Genomic DNA, 25,682 nt, shown 5'->3' on the forward strand with positions numbered 1-25,682 from the left:
AGACATGGCTAAGATATTAAAGAAAAGGCATTCAGTGCCTCGCATTAAAACATTGGAAGCCTTATAAATAAAAAAAGATAATCACGTATCCATTTGGGAAAATTAAAAAGTAGGTGGAATTTCAGCAGACTTGCTGAACATATAAGATGATTACATGGAAATCACTGAAACTGAGCAGATTCACCTTGATGGATACAAGCTAAAATCCTACTGCTTTAGAACCAATGAAAATAAATGGGGAGTGGCTTTATATGCGAAAAGTAGAATAACATCCCAGGCCTTTCAGGTTAACAGATGTTTTATAGAATGCAGTTCCACAATTGTGGATCCGGAAACACACAAGCTTGTAGCACTCACAGTTTACAGACCACTGGCAGGACGTATCCTGAGCTTTGTGAAGCAGCTAGAAGATTGTTAATAAGGTTAAGCACACTTAACGGTAAAATTACTGTTTGTGGTGTCTTTAACACTGATTTTATGCCAGACAGTACTAATCTAGGGCATCTAGAGTTGTTGATGTTTGGCTTTGGATTATTTTTGACAGCAAAATTTCCTTCGAAGACTGAGGAACATAGTGCAACATTGTTTTTAGACCCCACAACTTCCAGTCATTTAGCTGTAAAACCAATAGTCTATGGTTTAGCTGAGCATTATGGTTAACTGTTAACAATAAAATTTAGGGACCTGCTAGGTATAGATCACAGAAGAAAAGTATTGTATCACAGAATCATAAACAATGAGAAATTATGGGAAGATCATTTGGCAGAAATTTATAGAAAGTATAAAGTTAAAGGAAAATTTAACTCTTTCTTCATATTCCTACAGCATTTAGAGTCCTGTTTTCCCCTACAACAAGTAAGGGATAAATTGAAGCAAGGATAAAGGGCGAGCAGCTCCAGGACTAAAGAATTTTGTGCTGGGGAGGCAGAGCTCTGGGTCACCAACATCTGCAACTCCATTGCCACCAGTACTGTAGGACCCTTTACTCTATCATTAAGAAGCAAAACTCACGTACTTTGCTCAAAAATGAAACACTCCATGAATAAGACAAAAACTATTTGGAATGTTACTAACAAGAAACAAAAAAAATTAGTCATCCAAATTAAACTGAGCCACCAGAAAAGAGTTATGTCAGAAATGGCGACAATTTCAAATCACTTGCCAGCAAATTCAATGAATATTTCCTCACAGTGGCTGCAAATCACACACATTAATTTCAAAAATACATCTTCTAATAGAGTAGAGGGTTCATGAGGTCACTAAAAAGTAGTAATTCTACTGGCTATGAATATTAAAATCTTGATTACTCGATAGGATTACCCTTAAGCTTTGTAATCAGTCAATGACTCAGAGCAAATTTCCTAAAAGACTTAAATCTGCCATCTACAAAACTGGAGATAAGCAAACAAAATATAACTGTAGTGATTCAAAAATGTTTGAGAAAGTGGCATACAGTAGCATACTGACTGATGGTACTGAGGAAAACTTGTTAACCGCCTCTCAGTTTGGCTATTGTAAGGGAAACTCCAAAGCAATACAAGATCTTATAAAAGTAGTCTATGATAGCTAAACAAGAAAAAATATCCTATTGATATATTCTGTAAGCTTGCCAAAGCCTTTTATCTCACAAATCACAAAGTTCTAGTTATAAAACCAAACTGTTATGCAACTAATGGTGTCCCTCTCACACAGATGGTATCTTATATCTATGAAAGACTGTCTCACATGCATGAAAGTGACCTCAGAATGGGGGAATATAACATGTGGAGCAGTACAAGGCTAGGTACTGGATGTATTCTTCTTCTTAAACTACATAAATGATCTTCCAATGACTGCAGATGGCAGTTCAGAAATTGCAATGTTTGCTGGTGACACAAGAATCCTAAACAAGGGTACAAATCCAACCTTGCGAAAGACATTAGTGATCATACACTGAATGAAGTACAGTGTCTAACACTCATCAGGGTCCAACTGGATAACAAGTTGAATAGTAGTCAACACACGGACATATTTATTAAGAAACTCAGTCAAGTTTGTTATGCCCTTATAAGCACCTCCAGTTGTGTTGAGCTAAAGATAATTGTCTTGGCTTAGTCTGCATATTTTCACCCCTTGTTGTTTTATGTAATTATATTTTGGGGCAGTGCACATTAAGTAAATGGAGTAACTGTTCAGTAGAAGCACACAACAAGAATACTGTGTAAAGTAGGTAGCCAGACATCCTGGCAGAAGCCTTTTTAAATATCCTAGAATTCTTACACTCATTTCCCTATTACTCTTTAATGGTTTTTGTTGTTAATAGTAAATATCTGCCTCGTCGCTCAGCACTCAGAACAGAGTTATGTACTCTGGTGGGATGATATTCAACAAGCTCCCTTCTAATAAAAAGCAAGAAATTGAGAACCCTTATTGATCCAAAAGAAAATTAAAAGTATACTTCACAAGTCACTTCTCTACAAATTAAGTGAAAACTGAGATTCAAGAACTGAAAGGTTCAGTTAGCTACAGCACAGGTAACAATGTTTGTTATAAAAGTCTGTGATAATTAATAATGTACTAGAAACAGGACTCAGTATCTATAAATATATGAAAAAAATTTCTTTTAAAAATACCATTGTAATAAAGTGCTCGTAAATATTAATCTACTACGCAGTTACAGCAGATAAACAGTGGCTATGTAATAAAACTGAAGACGCAGCAGCTTTCTTCAAAGTAATAGATTTCTTAATAATGTACTTGATTAAATTTAGAAGGCATAAGTGTGACCATCACTAAGCAGATTAGGATAGCTTATCATTGATATAATATATGCATTAAGGTTCTAAGTGGTCTTTTCTCATTTTAATGTATTCCTTGAATTATTCCATAACCCTGAAGGTTTCCTTTGTGATGGGACCTACAGAACACAATGCTGAATGAATGAATGAATAAACATTAGCATTTCTGTCTGCTGCCTTTAGAAATTCATTCATTCAGTCTCTCTCTCTCTCTCTCTCAGCTGAGACCCTCTTCCATAAAGCAGGTGATTATCTTTTTTTAATGCTACAGTACACAATGATAGCAAAATAGATCTAGAGGTGTACTGCTGGTTGTCAGTGCCCACACAGCACAATGTTTCAGTAACCAATTCTGTCATTTTCGTCAGGTTTGATGAGTGGAGACAGGATCGGTAGCTGCCAGCAGCCCACCTGTGGATCTATTTTGTAGCTGAATACCTTGGCAGTAACTGAAGAAACACATTGCAATATTTCTGATATCTGGCTCCACAAAAGCTGAATGCCCAATGGAAGAAGTGGAGCTAGGTGGCCATTAGACGGCACAGTCCCACCACAGCACTGCATTCTCAACGTGTGTGTGCCACATGCATATGCTGGCCAACGGTGTTCCTAGCTGTTGATATAAATATGGACACCAGGCAAACAGGCAGTCAGTTCTGTACTCACATCCAGTATTGTCAATTACTGTCATCGATGTACTGTGGAGTATCTGATAACAACATCGCTCGGCTCTTGGTCTTTCTCTCTGTCACGATTTAGATTGTTTCTCTCTCAGTTCACAGCCTGTCGACACCATTTTAATGAAGGTTTCCACTTTGTACTTTGTTGCTCAGATAGATCACTTTGACCTGGGCTTCATCTGTGTCCCGTCTGCTGTCAATCAGCAGCATTTATCTCAGCTACCGGTCAGTGTTGTGTTCTCTTCGACAGGCAACCCTTCCTCTGTGCGGCTCTGAGTGTTTCTCTCCTGGGTTCTGACATGTGCACTGATACAGTATCCACCAACGTGCAGTATAGCAGTATGACTGTTATTCACCAATAGTTGTCAATACGTCACAAAGCTGTTAAGAATGTAGTGCCGCATGAATAGCAGTGTATAGTATAGCATAGCTAGACAGTTAACAGCTTTTTTCACAGTAGTTGATTTTTTGTTAAATATGTACAATATCAATAGCCCAAGAAGTGCAAACAGGAAACCATTAGCACTCTCAAAGCATAACATATGGTGTCTATGCTTTATGGTATCTACATAAAAAACTTTCTGTCACTTTATGGGATTGAGTAAAGACACTCTTCAATGAACCTTTTTCAGAGTTATCCTGTTTTTCATTTGGGATTGCTGTTGATGACAATATTTGCTTTATACGACTTGGTACTGATTTTTAAAGGAGAATAAGTTTGTTAGTCTCATACAACCATACACCACAACAGGGACAAAAATCACATGTACTATCTTGTAATGGGGTTTTCAACTGGTGCACATTACATTTTTACATTTTAGTTGGTTACAAATTGAGTCTGGGAGATGTACATAGGAAACTGGAATAGTGATCATAAGAGACTCTCTCTCTCTCTCTCTCTGCGTGTGTGTGTGTGTGTGTGTGTGTGTGTGTGTGTGTGTGTGTGTGTACGCGTGTCAGAGGGGAGCCAAAAATTACCACCTACACTGGGGGTAATTGTCATGGTAATGCATTTTACACCTAAACTTTGATTCAATATAGGAACAAATTTTGTAGCATTACATGATGATGGTAAGTACAATGGACAAGTTTAATGGGCAGTGTAATTAGCACTGTCCGCAGCTCATGGTCTTGCGGTAGCGTTCTCACTTCCTGCGCACGAGGTACCGGGTTCGATTCCCAGTGGGGTCAGGGATTTTTCCTGCCTTGAGATGAGTGGCTGTTGTGTCGTCTTCATCATCATCGTTCATCCCCATTACAGTCAGAGGAAGGCAATGGCAAACTACCTCCACTAGGACCTTGCCTAGAACAGCGGTGCAGGTCTCCCGCATAGTCCCCTATGCTCCTCGGAGTATGGGACTTCATCTTCATCATCATCATCATCATCATCACATTAGTACTACTTGCCATTTCTGAATTATCTCAGGCAGCTATAAAAACAATAACAATATCAACTTTGTGGTTTATTCAGTGTTAATTTTATGTACCTGCTTTGAAAACACCTGCAGAATTTTTGAGACCCTTGTTCCATTTTCTAACACCATAAACTGCAGAAAAAGGCAGGGAAGGCAGTCTGGATTGTCCTCTTGTGAAGGTTTTGCAAAATCCCATGACATCTCCTCATATTTTAAACCCAACAAAAGTGTCTGCAATAGAAAGAATCAACTGATAAAATTTGAACTATTGTATTAAAATATAGTATTTAGCAGTTAATGCGTCACCAGTAAATGATTCTTTCAGTTCCATATGATACTGAAAAAGGATATATAAAATGTCAGAGTAATTCGTATAGAAAAATTTCAATGAATTATTAAGGTGCAACGTACACACTGAATATCATCTATGATGTACACTCCTTGAGTGTTGATGGCAACCAGTACAGACACATCTTGATGAGTGATCAATGAAGTCAGGCCTCGTACCGGTTGCTCCACCTGACCACGGAAGAATGCTCCTCTGAAAAAGTGGTGTCATTCAGAATAAAAAAATATACAGTAATAACTGTAACATAAAATATTTACATTGATGACCTATAAAGTCTGAATCTGTTTATTCAGCCTAAGCAAAACCATTAAAAGATTACTGAGGTAAATACATAGTTATCAGAACCAAATGCTCTTACATACCACACAAATGGGAAAAAGTTATTAACAAAAGGGTGTAGTGTTGATATGGATGACTGTTGATGCTGGGAAACCTGAATTAAGAGGAGCAAGTCAAGTGTTTCTAAACTGTGCAAACAGTAGCACTTCCACCACACTTTGTAAACTTTACTCCACCTTTGCTCAATTGGTTTTTGGTGTGGTTCCCCTCAAAAAAGAAGATATTTATGATTGCCATTGTCTGCAGTTATGTAATTGATCAGTAATAGGTCTTTCCACCTATTTATCTAGAATACATTATATATGTAAAGGGTTGAAAGGTTGCAAGGTGGGACATATCCACTTAGCTTGGCAGCACACTCTAACGCATGTACTGTACTACAATTTTTCCTTAGTTCTATATTCCCATTAGTATACGCCACTTGCAGTACTTACGCAAAATGTCAAAATTCTTTGACAAGGTGTAATTTTCTGTTTCTTATAGTTTGAAGAATTTTAGTGATTACAACGATACACAAATTGTCCACAAAGCTTTACACACACATTTTGCAGTGGCTGTTTTACTGCTTTGTTTGCTGTAACCTCCCAATCCAAACTCCATGCTTCATTGTCTACACAAGTATTTTGTGTCAACCGTCTTTCCTGTATGACCTTTGGAATTTTCTGAACTCCCTTCCTCTCTAGGTCTGTCTCTTTCCTGCCTTCCTGAAGATCTCCATGCTCGCAGTTTGTTTGTCTATATCTAAGTGACGCCACACCGCCTGGAAATGACTGTGACCGTGTGTGTGTGTGTGTGTGTGTGTGTGTGTGTGTGTGTGTGTGTAAACACCCCCAGAGTTTTCATTGTTAACCCTTTGCAGCTCAAACTGTATGTTACATTAAAAAAAAATTTAAATATTATTTTTGACTTGTAAATTCTTCTAGCAATATGTTAAACATGATTTCAAAATTTTTATGAATTAATACAACTTTTTTCTATGGGTCCCTGGACCCAATACTCATTATCCCATTGGTTCTGACATATGGTGATCTAATTTACACACTAGAATGGAATGGCACCATGTGAAACCAGTGGGCTTCCATGGATATTGCAGAAATGTCTAAAACCTGTAATGGATCCAAATGGACCCACTGGGCTGGAAAGGGTTAAATAATTTTCAGATATCATGTTTCCACAATGTGATGAAAAGAAACATCAAAATTTACTACAAGGTACATTAGTGTCTGGGAGCAGGTTGGTGCTCAGTGAAAGTTAAGGTGCTAGCAGAGACTGAGGCCAGGAGGATTACAGTAATGAAGGCTGTACTGTAAGGTCAGCTTCAGAAAAGCTGGTGCCGGCAGAATTACCCAGCTGCCACAGGCTGTGAAGCAGCCACAGCCACTGAAATTGAGCACTTTCTGCTCAGCAGCATGTTCCACCACTGCTCTCAACCACAGCTTATTGTGCCATTCATTTGGGTGGGCAGCTGATTTGTTACTTACAAATGTGTAAGTATGTTGCAGCACCATGACCTGGCATGCACACAATGGAACATTCTGAATCCCTGTTCACAACTCCACTGCTGCCACAAGGCACCAAATGTGCACACGATGTTTATGTACATTATACTGTTTCATTTATACCACAAGTATTTTTATAATTTATGTTGTGACTTAAATTATGCCATTTACGAAAATGTACCTATTTCAATATAAGACTAGCACGGTAATTGGCAGACACTGCTACATGACGTCCACCACAAGCAATCAGTTTGTGTTGGCAGACAGGCTCTGCTAGCTGTCGAGCACACTGCACTCGACAACTCCAGCTCCTAGCACTGAAACATCAGCTGAGCAGCACACATTCCACTGCATCATATTAATGACTCTCAAATAAATTAAACACTGTGCACATATTTTTGGTGTACCTAAAAGACAGACTTTAAGACAAAAACATTTGAGTGCAGCAGAGGAAGAGAACAAACAGAATTAAAATCATGACACGAGTTGTACTACAGAGGAATAGAGCCATAGTTCTGGACTAAAACAGTTAACAGTGGAAGATATCGTGGAGTGCGACACGTGTCGAATTATCGGGGCACGCAGAAAAAATTTTGTTCCAGGTGGTGCCCCACAGTTCATGCATATTAGAAGAAAGCCACTTACATTTAAAAACTGACAAGAGATGATGATAAAGTAATTCTTTATTTACTGCTGATTTTCATTTTCAGATAATGTTTGTGTATCCTGTATAACAACAGAGAGAACATATGAAATACATTCACTATTTCACTATTAATGGAATGCTGTGTTTTCATGATCATATACACCACATAGCATTGCTTAACAGCTCATCATCATCATCATCATCATCACCATCATCATGCTATACAGTTTGCAGACCATGGGGGGGTCTGTCTTGTCTCCATCTATTTCTCCCTTCCCATCATGTTTCTCTTTTCATTACATTCCTGTTTTCTCCTCTCTGTGTCACACATTTCTTCACGCCAATGGTCCACCCGTCTCTCACTTTCCTCTCAGTCTTTTGCCTACTATTGTGATTTCACGTGCCCATCTCGGTAACCTGTCAATTCCCATTCTTTTAACATGCATCTTAATCTTGTCATTTCTAATGTCTTCTCTTTTAGTCTTTCTGTTACTGTCTAAATCCTTATTCTATCAGTTTTGGTGATTAAAACTGCAACACTGTGAGGGAGCAAGCAACAAACATCAGATTGGCACAAAGTGTGCTGTGTGCTGGGATTTGGAAAAGCCGGGTGTCTCGGTGAATCCATACTGAGTGGGTAATAGAAACACCAACTACATTCTGTACATAACACAGTGGAGTTGTCATTTGTAAATCACACTGGACAGTGTAGGAAAAACGTCTGCCGACATGTGACGGGATTTGACAGCAAAAGGGTCTTGTCCTGTTGTGACTGCGGTCTCTCATTCAGCAATGTTGCTGATCATTTGGCACCAACAGCTGTGCGATGTGAGCACCGCGGGTTCACACAGGCAGACATTCGGACAGCGGTCATTACACTTCTGACACGTAACAGCCAGTGGCCGCGTCTCCTCTCCGATATTTCCACAATGTTACCTTTCAAAGAGATAACGCCAAGCCACACATCACTCGTGCCGTCCTGACCTATCTCGATACAGTAGACGTTTCACTTTTGTACTGGCAGTCACGCTCCCCAGAGCTCTCACCAGTCATAAACATCCGGACACACATGCCGAGAGCCCGGTGTGCCTGGCCACTACGACTGATGAACTCCACACAGAGCTGAAGTGGCACAGAACGGTGTACCTGTACCCGTGACCCTAGCTGAGCTCAGCCCTGCATCCAGCCAGACACCTGGTCACAGTGGACGCCAGAGGTGGCAGCAGCAGCAGCTCTGTGTACTGAATTCATTTCAAAAGTTAATCAGATATTTGCGCAGCTGGTGTTGCACTTCTTACATGTCAGTGCCAGTGCACCTGTGAAAAGCAACGACACCTCGTATGTCTCTCACATCACATTCTCCTGAGCTTGTGACACCTAAAAGAAGGAAGTGTACTACGTGCAGCCATATGACGTCTGTTAAAAAAATTCTGGAACATTTTTAATTTCACACCAATGGTGTGATGGCGCGAAATGCAGCTGGCATCCTGGCACGTGCTTGTGTCTGATGTGTAGCTGCCAGAAGTATCACTGTTTTATGTCTGTTAGTTATTGTTCAGTGCTTTATTGAGTAGAAAGTTGTGTTGCACAATTTGCGAATTTTGAGATGGCAGAGTTAGAGGAGTAATGCACCCGCATTAAATATTGCGTGAAACCTTAAGAAATTCTTTACAGGGACACATCAAATGATGAAGGAAGCCTACGGTGATGAGAGCTTAAGCTGTACTGGGTGTTAAGAATGATTCACATGCAGAATGAGATGGCTGTGGCTAAGCCATGTCCCTGCAATATCCTTTCTTCCAGGAGTGCTAGTTCTGCAACATTCACAGAAGAACTGTGAAGTTTGGAAGGTAAGAGACAAGGCACAGGGAGATGGCTGTGGCTAAGCCATGTCCCTGCAATATCCTTTCTTCCAGGAGTGCTAGTTCTGCAACATTCACAGAAGAACTGTGAAGTTTGGAAGGTAGGGAACAAGGCAAAGGGAGATGGCTGTGGCTAAGCCATGTCCCTGCAATATCCTTTCTTCCAGGAGTGCTAGTTCTGCAACATTCACAGGAGAACTGTGAAGTTTGGAAGGTAGGAGACAAGGCACAGGCAGAATTGAGGCTGTGAGAGCAGGTCATGAGTCGTGCTCGGGTAGCTCAGTAGGTAGAGCACTTGCCCACGGAAGGCAAAGGTCCTGAGTTCGAGTCTCCGTCCATCACACAGTTTTAATCTGCCAGGAAGTTTCATGGTTCACTTGGTTTAAAAGTGGCCTGACAGAAGTTAAAGATGAACCTCATTCAGGACACCATTTGTCATCTACTGGCGATGCTCGTGTCAGGAATGTCAATGAAAGTGTGCTTGCCAATCGGCGATTGACTGTCTGAGAGTGTGCAGAAGAATGTAACATTTCAGTTAGATCATGTCATGAAATCCTGACACAGCAACTTGGCATACATTTTGTTGCTGCCACATTCATCCCATGGCTCATGAATCAAGACCAGAAAGAGGTTTGCCTTGCAATCTGTAAAGAGCTTTTGGATCATGCAAATGAGAACGAGATGTTCCTTAAGAGAATCATAACTGGTGATGAGATGTTGGTCTACAGTTATGATGTTGATACCCTGGTTCAATCTTCACAATGGGTCAGGAAAGGTCCTCCAAGACCAAAAAATGCTCGTCAGGTCAGATCAAATGTCAAAGCCATGCTGACACTTTTCTTTGACTTTGAAGGATTAGTTCATCATGCATTCATGCTACAGGGACAAACTGTTGACTGACCGTACTATTGCAATGTGCTGTGATGCCTTCAAGAAAATGTGAGAAGGAAATATCCTAAAATGTGGTGAGACAATTCGTGGCTCTTGCATCATGGTAATGCACCCACACATTCATCCCCATTGGTACACGATTATTGCACAGAAAACGAAATTATTGTGCTGCCTCATCCTCCATACTCTCCAGACCAGGCCCCTGTGGATATTTATTTTATTTCCAAAGTTGAAAATCCCACTGAAAGGATGAAGATTTGCAATGATAAATGAGATAAAAGAAAATTCACAGACAGTGCTTCACGCTATACAGTAAGGTGTGCACCAAGACTGCTTCCAGAAATGGAAACGGTCTTGGCAGTGGTGTATCTATAGTGCAGAAGAGTATTTTTAAGGAGGTCATGCACAATAAGTAAAAGGTAAGCGCAAAAAATTTTGTGGACAGAGTTCCAGAATTTTTCGAGCCGACCTTATATGCGTGATGCAAATGGCATGAAAATACATCAAATAAGCCAAAATTATTGCACAAGAATTGTGTAATCAACAAAGCAGAGAGTGTGCATGAACTTACCCATAATAAGGAAGTGACCAACAAAACTCGAGGTACTTTCTGATCAGTTTTCTGACTGGTGTGTTGGAAGGAATGCGCTTGAACTGTTCCAGAAGTCTGACTTCTGGTGAATTTTTACCACTGATTCGCAACCATGACCAGTTACTACGACTCACGTGTGTGGGTAAAAATTTACGCTGGTGTTCTCTGAAAACATAAATATATAAAACTCCAGTACATCTGTAAAATGAATTTTCAAGCAAATATTTATTTTACTACCAACACTAACAAAACAATTAAAGACCTAATTTTGCATCTAAGTATCTAAATTAGACAGAATGAAATTTTCAGTCTGCATCACAGTGTGCGCTGATATGAAACCTTCTGGCAGATTAAAACTGTATCTGTAAAATGAATTTTCAACCAAATAATTATTTTACTACCAACACTAACAAAACAATTAAAGACTTAATTTTGTATCTAAGTATCTAAATTCGACAGAATGAAATTTTCAGTCTGCATCACAGTGTGTGCTGATATGAAACATTCTGGCAGATTAAAACTGTATGCCGGATTGAGACTCAAACTCGGGACCTTTGCCTTTCTCGGACAAGTGCTCTACTGCCTGAGCTACCAGAGCATGACTCACAACCTGTCTTCACAGCCTTACTTCTGGCAGAACCTCGTCTCCTACCTTCCAAACTTTGCATAAGTTCTCCTGTGAAATTTGCAGGACTTTCTTCCAGAAAGGACACTGCAGAGACATGGCTTAGCCACAGTCTGGTAGACATTTCCAGAATAAGATTTTCAGTCTGGAGCCACATGTGCGCCGATACGAAATTTCCTCACAGATTAAAATTGTGTACCAGACCGAGGTTCAAACTCGGGAAGTTTTGAAGTCTGGAAGATAGGAGATGAGGTACTGGCAGAAGTAAGGCTGTGAGGATGGGTCATGAGTTATACTTGGATAGCTCAGTTAATAGAGCACTTGCCTGCAAAAGGCAAAGGTCCCAAGTTCAAGTCTCAGTCCGGCACACAGTTCTAATCTGACAGGGAGTTTCATATAAAATAAACAGTTAAACAATGGCTATTTCAGAGGCAAAATCATTGGTTGTGAAGTATGTGCAAGATAAGACAGCAGAGCGGTGAATCTTATGTCAAGAGCCTGAAGAGTTTTCATTGATAATGCAAAAATAATCAGACACACACAAAACTAGCCCCTAATCTATTTTCCTTTTGATACTTCTGGATAAAAACTCTAAGAACTTTTTAAAAAGTTAAGCTGAGCCACTTATTTTTTCTGGCCAAACAAAATATGTCATTTTTCACCTGCATTTAAGTGCTCAACTGGTGTTACATTGACTTCCCTAACTGATGAATTGAAAGGGAGCATCCAAATTATTCTCATGATGATGATATGGTGGTGTAAGCACACAAAAGGAAGATCTTCAGTGGTTACACTAAAGTCTTATGGACTAGTTTGACTGAAGTCCACACCCTTGACAAAATTTTAAAAGATGACCACACTCATCTCATCATCAGTGAACACAGAGGAGAGATCCTGGATGAAATTCACTTCTCACCTCTCATCACAATATAAAACACACACAGTAAAAATGTGGCATACAGTTATTTCCAGACCACAGGCATGAAAGACTGGAGGATCCTTTTGCCAGAGTAGGAAGCCACATGTTAGGTGACAGCACCCAATTCAGAGGTGGGCGGGTCAGGGACACTTCATCTGCCCTGAGTGGCCGAACCGAGCGAGGTGGCACAATGGTTAGCACACTGGGCTCGCATTCGGGAGGACGATGGTTCAATCCCATCTCCGGCCATCCTGATTTAGGTTTTCCGTGATTTCCCTAAATCACTTCAGGCAAATGCTGGGATGGATCCTTTGAAAGGGCACGGCCGATTTCCTTCCCCATCCTTCCCTAACCTGAGCTTGCGCTCCGTCTCTAATGACCTCGTTGTCGACGGGACATTAAACACTAAATCTCCTCCTCCTGCTCCTCCTGAGTGGCCGGCATGAGGTCTGCCACAGCCAGGTAGTTGATTCCACCACATGCTGGTTATTGTCCCTCACTGTTGGCCAGTCCTTCCCCCACATTTGCAGGATCTCTGATGCAACAGTGAAATGGTGGTCTGCAGCAAAATGGCACACTGTGTAACATTATGTTTGCTGCAGGCCTCCTCGGCAGCTTTGTCTGCCTGTTCATTTTCCCAAATTCCCATATGCTCCAGTATTCTGTGGAATGATAGCTACTTCCACTGCTTTGAAGGAAGTACAGTTGGTCATGTATTAGCCACACTATTTTCTCTGGTGAGTACATCTGCTGCAATGACTGTAGGGCACTAAGGAAATCGGAGCATATGAGAAACTGTGGGCCCTGAAGATACCTCATCTGCTCCACTGCCTTCAGGATTGCATGAATGCAAAATACACAATTTGAGAACTTTACTGAGCTGCCAAGGGAGTTCCCTTGTTTGAATTCATAAGTATACACAACTTTAAAACTGTGAGATCTATCTAAAATGTTAAAAACAGAGATTGAAACAAAATATTTTGAGTGCAGTCTTCCGTATTTTGTGTCAAGGCTAAGATAATTCTGGGCCTCTGTAAGAGGCAGGTTCGAGATATGCTCCAGCTTCGGTGTAAAACTATACACTAAGTCACATTGATCACTAAAGGCAATCCTTCATGTAAATTCTCTAGGGTCTCATTGAAAGACCTGAGTCGAAACAAGGCCCCGGGAGTAGACAACATTCCATTAGAACTAATGATGGCCTTGGGAGAGCCAGTCCTGACAAAACTCTACCATCTGGTGAGCAAGATGTACGAGACAGGCAAAATACCCTCAGACTTCAAGAAGAATATAATAATCCCGATCCCAAAGAAAGCAGGTGCTGACAGATGTGAAAATTACCGAACAATCAGTTTAATAAGTCACAGCTGCCAAATACTAACGCGAATTCTTTACAGACGAATGGAAAAACTGGTAGAAGCTGACCTCGGGGAAGATCAATTTGGATTCCGTAGAAATGTTGGAACATGTGAGGCAATACTGACCCTACGACTTATCTTAGAAGCTAGATTAAGGAAAGGCAAACCTACGTTTCTAGCATTTGTAGACTTAGAGAAAGATTTCGACAATGTTGACTGGAATACTCTCTTTCAAATTCTGAAGGTGGCAGGGGTGAAATACAGGGAGCGAAAGGCTATTTACAATTTATACAGAAACCAGATGGCAGTTATAAGAGTCGAGGGACATGATAGGGAAGCAGTGGTTGGGAAGGGAGTGAGACAGAGTTGTAGCCTCTCCCCAATGTTATTCAATCTGTATATTGAGCAAGCAGTGAAGGAAACAAAAGAAAAATTCGGAGTAGGTATTAAAATCCATGGAGAAGAAATAAAAACTTTGAGGTTCACCGATGACATTGTAATTCTGTCAGAGACAGCAAAGGACTTGGAAGAGCAGCTGAACGGAATGGACAGTGTCTTGAAGGGAGGATATAAGATGAACATCAACAAAAGCAAAACGAGGATAATGGAATGTAGTCGAATTAAGTCGGGCGATGCTGAGGGAATTAGATTAGGAAATGAGACACTTAAAGTAGTAAAGGAGTTTTGCTATTTGGGGAGCAAAGTAACTGATGATGGTCGAAGTAGAGAGGATATAAAATGTAGACTGGCAATGGCAAGGAAAGCGTTTCTGAAGAAGAGAAATTTGTTAACATCGAGTATAGATTTAAATGTCAGGAAGTCGTTTCTGAAAGTAATTGTTTGGAGTGTAGCCATGTATGGAAGTGAAACATGGACAATAAATAGTTTGGACAAGAAGAGAATAGAAGCCTTTGAAATGTGGTGCTACAGAAGAATGCTGAAGATTAAATGGATAGGTCACATAACTAATGAGGAAGTATTGAATAGGATTGGGGAGAAGAGGAGTTTGTGGCACAACTTGACAAGAAGAAGGGATCCGTTGGTAGGACATGTTCTGAGGCATCTTGGGATCACCAATTTAGCATTGGAGGGCAGCGTGGAGGGTAAAAATCGTAGAGGGAGACCAAGAGATGAATACACTAAACAGATTCAGAAGGATGTAGGCTGCAGTACGTATTGGGAGATGAAGCTTGCACAGGATAGAGTAGCATGGAGAGCTGCATCAAACCAGTCTCAGGACTGAAGACCACAACAACAGTATAAAGATAAACACAACTATGTAGGATGAAAAGATGTATGAATGGCTAAAGAGGAAAGGGAAAGAGGAGAAGACTGAAGTGCAAATGGGAGTGAGGTTGGTTAACATAGGTTCAGTCCAGGAGGATGGCAGGATGAAGGGATGTGTTGGAGTGCAAGTTCCCATCTCCGCAGTTCCGAGGGACTGGTGTTGGGTGGAAGAAGCCGAATGGCACATACGGTGTAGCGGGTTCCTAGGTCCGTAGAATTATGCTGGAGGGCATGCTCTGCTACTGGGTATTGGACATCTCCTAGGCGGACAGTTCATCTGTGCCCGTTCATGCGCTCAGCCAGTTTAGTTGTCATCATACCAAAATGTAAAAGCGCAGTGCAGGCATGTCAGCTGATAAATGACGTGTTGTTTCACATGTGGCCCTGCCTTGAATTGTGTATGTTTTACCAGTAGTGGGGCTGGAGTAAGTGGTTGTGGGGGGATGCATGGGGCAGGTTTTGCAGCGAGGTCAGTTACAAAGGTAGGAACCGCTGGGTAGACAAGGTGGTCTGGGAATATTGTAGGGTTTGACAAGGATGTTACGGAGGTTAGGGGGGGGGGCGACGAAAGGCAACTCTGGGTGGTGTGGGGAGAATATTGTCACGGGATGATCTCATTTCAGGGCTTGACTTGAGAAAGTCATATCCCTGGCAGAGTAATTTGTTGATGTATTCGAGGCCAGGATAATATTGGGTGACAAGGGGGATGCTTCTGTGTGGTCTGGAGGTAGGAACATTGTTGTTGGACGTGGAGGAATATATTGCTCGGGAGATCTGTTTGTGGACAAGGTCTGCAGGATAGTTGCGGGAGAGGGAAGCACTGGTCAGGTTATTGGTATAATTGTTGAGGGATTCGTCACTGGAGCAGATACGTTTGCCACGAATACCTAGGCTGTAGGGAAGGGAGCGTTTGATGTGGAAAGGATGGCAGCTATCAAAGTGAAGGTACTGTTGTTTGTTTGTGGGTTTGATGTGGACAGAGGTGTGGATGTGGGCTTCAACAAGATGAAGCTCAACATCCAGGAAGGTGGCTTGGTTTTTGGAGAAGGACCAGGTGAAATTCAAATTCGAAAAGGAGTTGAGGTTATGGAGGAAATTAAGGAATGTTTCTTCACCATGAGTCCAGACCACAAAGATGTCATCGATAAACCTATACCAGGCCAGGAGTAGCAACTGTTGGGTCTTCAGGAAAACCTCTTCCATATGGCCCATGAAGAGGTTGGCATAGGACGGAGCCATCCTGGTTCCCATGGCTGTTCCCCTGATTTGTTTGTAGGTCTGACCTTCAAAAGTGAAGTAATTATGGGTGAGGATGAAGTTGGTAAGTGTGATAAGGAATGAGGTTTTTGGAAGATCTTCAGGTGGGCGTTGGGAGGGGTAGTGTTCAAGGGCAGAGAGACCATGGGTATGTGGAATGTTTCTGTAAAGGGATGTAGCATCTATGGTGACAAGAAAGGTTTCAGGTGGGAGGGGTGTGGGAATGGATTTGAGGTGTTCTAGGAAGTGGTTTGTGTCTTTGATGTAGGATGGGAGTCTGCAGGTGACAGGTTGGAGGTGTTGGTCTACCAGAGCTGAGATACGTTCTGTTGGGGCTTTGAAGCCTGCCACAATGGGATGGCCAGGATGGTTCTCTTTGTGGATTTTGGGTAATAGGTAGAAGATAGTGGTACGTGGCTCAGGTGGAGTGAGTAGGTCTATGGAAGCCATTGTGAGGCCTTGTGAGGGACCTTGGATTTTTAGGATTTTCTGCAGCTCAGTCTGGATGGAGGGAATGGGATCCTGGGTAACAGCTCTGTAGGTTGAGGGGTCGGAGAGTTGCACTCCAACACATCCTTTCATCCCACCATCCCTCTGGACTGAACCTACGTTAACCAACTTCACTCCCATTTACTCTTCAGTCTTCTCTTCTTTCCCTTTCCTCTTTAGCCATTCATGCATCTTTTCATGCTTCATAGTAGTGTTTATCTTTATACTATATACCTCTTGCATGCTCTTTGGTTTGTATGCATCCTCTTTGGTTTGAAGCTGGCGCAGTACTTACAGTAGAATATCTTTGGCTTCCCTCTGACACTGATGCCTCCATCTTTGCTACCCTCCCTGTTTACCTTTTCCCTGTTGCTTCATAACCTGGGTTGTGAGTAACTGAATCCACTTTCCCTTCTTCCCCTTTTTTGCCTTCTCTCCTCCCTGACAAAGGAACAAAGTTCCGAAAGCTAGGATACGTAAATTTTCTGTTCTGTTTTGTGTATCTATCGGCTGTACTGAGTTGAGGTAAGTACTGGAGCCCCTCTATCTCTTTGTTAGTATATGTTTCACATCTTTATATGAGATTTTCCATTAACCATATTGTAAAACTTGTTTGAGTTATTATAAAATGTCCCAGTCCTTGGATACAATGTTGTCCTATGCCACATGGAAGCTTTAGGCACCACTTAGATGCAATTTTTGCTCTGACAGTGATGAGCACACATGGATGCCATGTTATCTGCTGGCACACTTGTTGATTTCATGGCTAATTTTTCCACTTGTATGACTAGTGTATTGCAAGACCTACATTTGCAGTATGTCATCTCTGTTTGAACAGTATTAGTGGTATAGAGCCAAACTTGCTATTGCAATGCAATTTTGTAAACCTTGTCGCTGTATAATGTAACATCTCCTATATTTATCCCTCAGGTTGATTTGATTATGGACAGGCACTCTGAAATGGGTCACCAATGAATAAATGTTCCTCACATGCAACTTAAGATGGTTTTCATAATGGCTATTGTTCTCTTTATAACTGCATCTGGTTTCTGTACAACTTGTAAATAGCCCTTTAATCCCTGTATTTTACCCATGATGAGAATCTCAAAAAATGTATTCCAGTCAACACTGTCAAAAACTTTCTTTAAGTCTTCAAATGTTATAAATGTATGTTTGCCTTTCTTTAACCTATCTTGCCTCATGTGCCTCTATATTTCTCCGGAATCCAAACTGATCTTTATTGAGTCTGGCTTCTACCAGTTTTACCATTCTTCTGTAAAGAATTTCTGTTAGTAGTTTGCAACCAAAAATTGATAAAGCGATAGCCCACTAATATTCACAGCTGTCAGTTTCTTCTTTCTTTGGAATTGGAATTATTACATTCTTATTGAAGTCAGTGGGTATCCTGGCTTGCATACCAGATGGCTGGCTCTCCAAGGATATCACTAGTTCTGACAGAATATTGTCTACTTCAGGGAACTTGTTTCGAATTAGGTCTTTCAGTGTTCTGTGAAATTCTTCTTGCAGTATCACATCTCTAATCTTCTCTTCATCTACATCCTCCTCTCTTTCTATACTATTGATTTCAAGTTCATTTCCCTTGTATACGTCTCTATACACTCCTTCCACCTTTCAGCATTCCTTTCTTTGCTTAGTTTTTTCATCTGGGCTGCTGATTTTCATACAGCTGCTTCCTTGTTTCCAAAGGTCTCTTTAATTTTCCTATGAGTGGTATCTATCTTTCCCCTAGTTGTATATGCTTCTATATCCTTACATTTGTCCTCTAGCCTTTCCTACATGACCATTTTTCCACACCCTATCAATCTCACTTTTACACATTTGTATTACCTTTCACCTACTTCACTTGCTGCATTTTTATATTTTCTTCTTTCATTAATTAAAGTGAATATCTCCTGTGGTACCCAAGGATTTCTGCTAGGCCACATCTTTCTACTATTTGATTGGCTGATACCTTCCCTATTTCTGGGCTCAAATTATCCATTTATCTTCTAATGGATTCTTTTCCCCTTTTTAAGTCAATTGTTTCCTAATGCTGCCTCTGAAACTCTCAACAACCTCTGGTTCTTTCAACTTATCTAGGTCCTATCTCCTTAATTTCCAGCCTTTTTCAAATTTCTTCAGTTTTAATTTACAGTTTTTAACCAGTAAATTGTGATCAGAGTAGACATCTGCCCTGGAAATGTCCTACAGTTTAAAACCTGGTTCTGAAATCTCTGTCTTATATAATCAATCTGAAACCTTCCATTGTTTCTACCCATGTTCTGCGTATACAACCTTCTTTCATGATTCTTAAACCAAGTGTTATTAATGATTAAATTATGCTCTGTACAGATGGCTTCCTCTTTCATTAACTTCCACCAGTCCATATTGACCCACTATTTTTCCTTCTCTTCTTTATCCTACTATTCAATTCCAGTCCCCTTTTATAATTAAACTCTTTCTCTCCCTTAACTACTCAAATAATTTATTTGATCTCATCATACATTTTTTCCAGTCTCTTCATCATCTGTGAAAGTAGTTGGCATATAAACTTGTATTACTGTGGTGCATGTTGGCTTCTATCTATCTTTGCAACAATAATGCATTTACTAAGCTGTCCACAGAGGCTTACCAGCATTCCTGTTTTCTTATTCATTATCAGACCACCTCCTGCACTATCCCTATTTGATTCTGTATTCATAACCCTGTTCTCAACTGACCAAAAGTCCTGTCCCTCCTCGCATCAAACTTCACTAATTCCTCCTATATCTAAGTTCAATCTATACATTTCCTTATTGCAATTTTCTGAGTACCTGTACAATTAAGGGATCTAACATTCTACACTCCGACATGAAGAATTCCAATTTTGTTTCTCCTGATGACGAGATCATCCTGAGTAGTCCCCACCTGGAGATCTGGATGTGGGACTATTTTACCTCCAGAATATTATATCCATGAGGATGTTATCATTATTTAACAATAAAGTAGAACTGCATGCCCGCGAGAAAAATTAAGGCTCTAGTTTGCCCTTGCGTTCAGCCTTTTGTGGTACCAGCACAGCTAGGGCATGCTGGCTGATGTTACAAGGGCAGATCAGTCAATCATCCAGACAGCTGCCCCTGCAACTACTGATTAGACTGCAGCCCCTCTCCACGAATCATAGATTTTTCTCGTCTCTCAACAGATACCCCTCCATTACTGTTGCACCTATAGTATCTATATCATTCAGGTACATGAGCCACCTCAGCTTGGCTGGGTCCATCGTTCACAACCATATGGATTTAATTTATTCTGTGAATTAGCAATTCTGTTTGCATACCACATGCTTTTTCCCTTCCTAATAACATTTTTAAGCACCTAAGCACCTTAAAGTCCTGTTTGTAATGGACTACTGTAGCTCGATTGTGATTATTTCTAATGTTTTGATACAATCTGCACTGTATTCTACATGATATCCTTATCCCATTAGCCAGCCAGTCAGGTTGCCTTTTAATGATAGTATCCTGTTTTGAATATTTTAATGGAAAGCAGCTTTCAAAGAGCATGAGAAATGTGTTGAAAAAAGCATCACATTTATTGTCTACATTATCAACACTATAAACATCCTGTCACTCTTGTTCTTTAATGAAGTTTAAAAAGTCCTGTTCTCGCTGTGATCAAATTTCTAGATAGTTTGTAATTGTATTCAACATGTCTGTGTGCACAAGTTTACTGTTAAAGTTGTCATTCATAGTCTGAAAGGGCATCACACAACCAAATTTATGAGAAATAGTTGTTTCTCAAGTGCCAAACTGACAGACCAGCCCAACAAACATCTCTTTTAAAATAGTATTTGCATTTTGAATGAGAAAATTCAAACATTTTGTACATTTAGTTGTACATGATATCCTACTGCCATTTCCCCAAGAGTTCACGTCAAGACTGAGTGTACAGTGCAGGAAACACAGTGGCCATCTTGTTATATACTTCAGCCTCAGAACATACAAGGAAGGTATAATACCAGTTTGACTTCTTAGCAAGTTATAATCTGTTTAAAAAGAAAAGAAAGTTGGACAACAAAATACTAGGAAATGACATAACAAACCAAATTAATTTATATACACAGCTACACATTAACATATAGAATGTTAATCAAAGATGGGAAGAAACTTGGACACAACTGCAAAGGCTGAAACATCATTTTCATAGCCCCGTTCTTGTAAAACATACTTAGTCGTATGAATGAACAAGTTGCAAAGGGGTGATTACTACAGAATCAGGAAGTTAAAAATTTGACACAAAGCTGTGGACCATGAAATGGGAAATACATAATCACATAAAGTTATGCACAAAATATGATCTTTACATACCTACTTGAAGATAAACCTTTGAAGGATGTTAATATGATTAAAACAAATATTAGATAGAATAACACAGTAAATTTGTGACTGGTTTACATTTTGCATTAACCATAGGTAGACATACATTCTAGAATTTAGAATGAAAATAAGTTACATTAAATATTACTCAGTTTTAATATTACTCCATCTGACCTGAAGAACTGTGTAGTATGTACTTGTGGCACATACGGACCCAACTCAATACGTGCTTGTATGCCACCTAACATTATATAATGGGATATCTCACACGGATATCTTCCTTCTAAGATGTTATACTTTGCTTCATCGTATAAGAGATCCAGAAGTTTTTGGTCTCTAAGAAAAGAGAAGAATTGTACACATTAGTAATACAAGAGAGAGATCTTCTAATACTACAGCAGCAACCATTAAATACTGACTTTCTGCCTAACCTTAACACTAATGACATGATGAAAATATATTTAGAAACTTACTTAATTTTTTCTTCATCACGTTTCGAAAAGAAAACATTTCGCTGGAATGACAATATCGGTTCATCCCTGTCGATCTGTGAGTCCGTGGCATTTGTGTACTGCGAAACTAGTGATTGCCATCTCTTCCTAACATCAAATGGCTTATGAAACAGCTTCAACTGTATTTCTAAATAACACAGAAGACAGTTAATATTATTGTTCAACAGCATGTCACAAACTTATTTAAAATGCAGTTAAAACAGGAATTACCGAGAAGTCCCGAACACATCCACAGTGTGAATATGCTTGAAGCCACTCTCGGCAGAGCCAGTTCTTCTTCTTGCATTACGTACTGCACTAACTCCTGTACAGTCGCGCTGTGGCCATCCTCTATCTCCATGTTTAAGACGACTTTCGACATGAGGTATATGCACGTATTCAGGACTGAAAATCACAAAAGAAAGTTATGAGAACAAAAATTATTGTTGAGGAAATCAGCTTCCTAAAATATCACACAGAGTGCTCTACGTCACATAGGAAGGCTCCACATTTCAGGACGCGCAGAAACTCACCGCAGCAGGTGGGTGACGAGCACCGAGGGAACACAAATTTATGTCATTCCTTCGGTCATGAGAAATGTTAGGCACGTGTTCGTCATGTAAATAATTTTGATGTATTGATCACATTTTTTAAAGTTTCAATCAAATTTTGAACTTTTTCAGCTTATGAGCAGATGTGTGTCAGAAATACCCCCTTCCCTATGACTGTATATAAAGGTTGCAAGCTGTCTTGGCCTTCAACTGGGGCACTACCATACATCACGAGCAGTAATTCATTTGGTAACAAGTTATTAAAAACACCTCCTTTGACATAGGGGTTTTTTGCTGTTAAAGTTAATCTTCTGTTAACCATACGAAAATTTTTTCTATGCCTTATTTCATAGTTGTGAATATCTGTGTTTCTTTTTGTTATCTTAGTGTCTTCTTTCACTAACATTATAGTTTCTAGTATATACGTAGCATAAACTGTGAGAATATTGTGTCTAATGAACAGGGGTTTGCAAGAAGTTCCTGGTTTTACTTTTGCTATGATCCTCAAGGCTCGCTTCTGCAGTATGACAACTCTTTTCACATTAGTTTGTCATGTCCCACCCTACAGTACTATTCCATAAGATAAGAAAGCATACACTAATCCATAATATACCTTCCTTAGGGATTCAGAATTAAGATCTGGTGATAATCTTCTTAATACATATATACTGGGTGGTTTTTCCCAGACACAATCAACTTGATGCTTCCATGAAAGCTGATCATCTATGCATAAACCCAAGTTTTGTTAGAATTTTATCAATCACAATATTTTGTCTGTTTGGACCACTTGGTTTAAAATGAATAATACTAGTTTTTTTCTATGTTTACTTTTAGATTCTCTCTTTCAAAGTGAGAGATTGCCTTTTCTATACGGTTATGTATCTCTTCAACTATGATGGGCTCATTGTCTGCATAGCAGACACCAGATGTATCATCTGCATACATAGTGATCAACTGTTTATTGTCAAGAGAACTTGAGAAATCATTTACATAGCATATGAATAGGACTAGACCTAAAATAGAGCCCTGAGGAACATCAAAATGTATATTTCTTATTTGACCTTCTCCTCTCCAGTATTTCTCTATTGGAGTACATAATCTCTGTGTACTGTTGTCTACCCTTTAAATATGTTTCTAGCAATTGCATGAGTTTTCCAGTGACACCAGTCTTCACAATTTTTGATAAGAGCACGTCATGATGTACTCTATCAAAAGCCCTTCAGATGTCCAAGAATACACCTGCTGCTTGGGATTTTTAATTTATTTTTTCAAGTACATTATGGACAAATTGTACTGCTGCTGGTACTTCGACCTCTTCTGAAACCGTGCTGGAAGTCACTTAATATGTCAGCACTGCTGTAATGTACAGAGAGAACAGAATGGATAGTGTCTTGAAAGGAGGATATAAGATGAACATCAACAAAAGCAAAACGAGGATAATGGAATGTATTCAAATTAAGTCAGGTGATGCTGAGGGAATTAGATTTGGAAATGAGACACTTAAAGTAGTAAAGGAGTTTTGCTATTTGGGGAGCAAAATAACTGATGATGGTTGAAGTAGAGAGGATATCAAATGTAGACTGGCAATGGCAAGGAAATCGTTTCTGAAGAAGAGAAATTTGTTAACATCGAGTATAGATTTAAGTGTCAGGAAGTGAAACATGGACTATAAATAGTTTGGACAAGAAGAGAATAGAAGCTTTTGAAATGTGGTGCTACAGAAGAATGCTGAAGATTAGATGGGTAGATCATAACTAATGAGGAGGTATTGAATATAATTGGGGAGAAGAGGAGTTTGTGGCACAACTTGACAAGAAGAAAGGACCGGTTGGTAGGACATGTTCTGAGCATCAAGGGATCACCAATTTAGCATTGGAGGGCAGCATGGAGGGTAAAAATCGTAGAGGGAGACCAAGAGATGAATACACTAAGCAGATTCAGAAGGATGTGGGTTGCAGTAAGTACTGGGAGATGAAGAAGCTTGCACAGAATAGAGTAGCATGGAGAGCTGCATCAAACCAGTCTCAGGACTGAAGACCACAACAACAACAACCTCATGTACTAAATACATAACACAGCAGCACAGGTACAGAGAAATATTACGACTGCTTAGGAGTATAATAGGCAAAATGAGATGCACAGTGTGCTTTCAGGTAGGCTATGTTCATTGTTGTTGTGTTGTAGTCTTCAGTATGAAGACCAGTTTGGTGCAACACTTTGGACCAGTCTTTACTGTGTGAGTCTCTTTGTCACCATGTGGTTGCTGCAGCTTGCAGCTGTGTGAACTGCTTGCTGTTTTCAAACTTTAGCCTCCTCCTCCAATTTTTACTCTCCACCTCTTTTATACTTTGCAGTAATGACTTATTAAATGGAAGGTTTACTAATAGTCGTACTTGTCAGGATCTGCCTTGTTGTTATTGTCATTATTACACGTTTCTTTATGCCTGATGGTGATCTGTGTGTTTCTAATGTTCTATGTACTAAGTGGAACAGCTTTGTAAAAACTGGTTTTAACTAGGACCTTAAAAAATTAAGAGGGAATGCCACCTAATCCACATACCCTGTTTCAATGATGATCTTTCAGTGGTCTGTCAAATTCTTCTCTCAGTATTGTGTTATCCATCTCATCTTAATATACTTATTCTTCCCTTACCACTGTACTGTTTTCAAGTTTCTTTTCTGTAATTATACTTGCTATATAATATTTCCATTCAAACCTGTCTTATTTGCTAACTACCACTTACCATTTGAGCTTTTGATACTCATGAAGCTACTTTTCAAATCTCCTAAGGTTTTTTTCAATTTTTCAATGCCAATAAGCACCATCAATCATAATGCTCCTCCAGCTTTGTATTTCTTGGTTTGCCACATTGCACTTTCTATCAGTCTCAGTTTTAGACACCTGTATTCTCTTTTGCCTGACTCATTTTCCACAATTTTATATTCTCTGTATACTTATGCTTTAGAATTGTGGTTGGTATTGACTGTGTGTTTGTGTCATCTATGATGCTCATAGTAGTGCAGCTAATTTCCTATTTCATTCTACATTAAATATACACTCCTGGAAATGGAAAAAAGAACACATTGACACCGGTGTGTCAGACCCACCATACTTGCTCCGGACACTGCGAGAGGGCTGTACAAGCAATAATCACACGCACGGCACAGCGGACACACCAGGAACCGCGGTGTTGGCCGTCGAATGGCGCTAGCTGCGCAGCATTTGTGCACCGCCGCCGTCAGTGTCAGCCAGTTTGCCGTGGCATACGGAGCTCCATCGCAGTCTTTAACACTGGT

At 40.0% G+C, this 25,682-nt stretch overlaps 1 protein-coding gene across 2 annotated transcripts in view; it reads right to left on the reverse strand.

The window, feature by feature from the left end:
* The window catches only part of LOC124785009 (putative FERM domain-containing protein FRMD8P1), a 343,120-nt gene that overhangs the window by 61,616 nt on the left and 255,822 nt on the right, over positions 1-25,682 (reverse strand). For both annotated transcript variants that reach the window (XM_047254145.1, XM_047254144.1), the window contains 6 exons: positions 22,066-22,239; positions 21,817-21,982; positions 21,518-21,679; positions 11,030-11,215; positions 5,284-5,413; positions 4,945-5,103 (listed from right to left, as the gene is read on the reverse strand). In XM_047254145.1, the coding sequence (XP_047110101.1) occupies positions 4,945-5,103; positions 5,284-5,413; positions 11,030-11,215; positions 21,518-21,679; positions 21,817-21,982; positions 22,066-22,239 (977 nt within the window). The remainder of the gene's footprint in view (positions 1-4,944; positions 5,104-5,283; positions 5,414-11,029; positions 11,216-21,517; positions 21,680-21,816; positions 21,983-22,065; positions 22,240-25,682) is intronic.

This window comes from Schistocerca piceifrons, chromosome 1 (genome assembly GCF_021461385.2).
Source record: "Schistocerca piceifrons isolate TAMUIC-IGC-003096 chromosome 1, iqSchPice1.1, whole genome shotgun sequence".
NCBI classification, from domain to species: Eukaryota; Metazoa; Arthropoda; class Insecta; order Orthoptera; family Acrididae; genus Schistocerca; species Schistocerca piceifrons.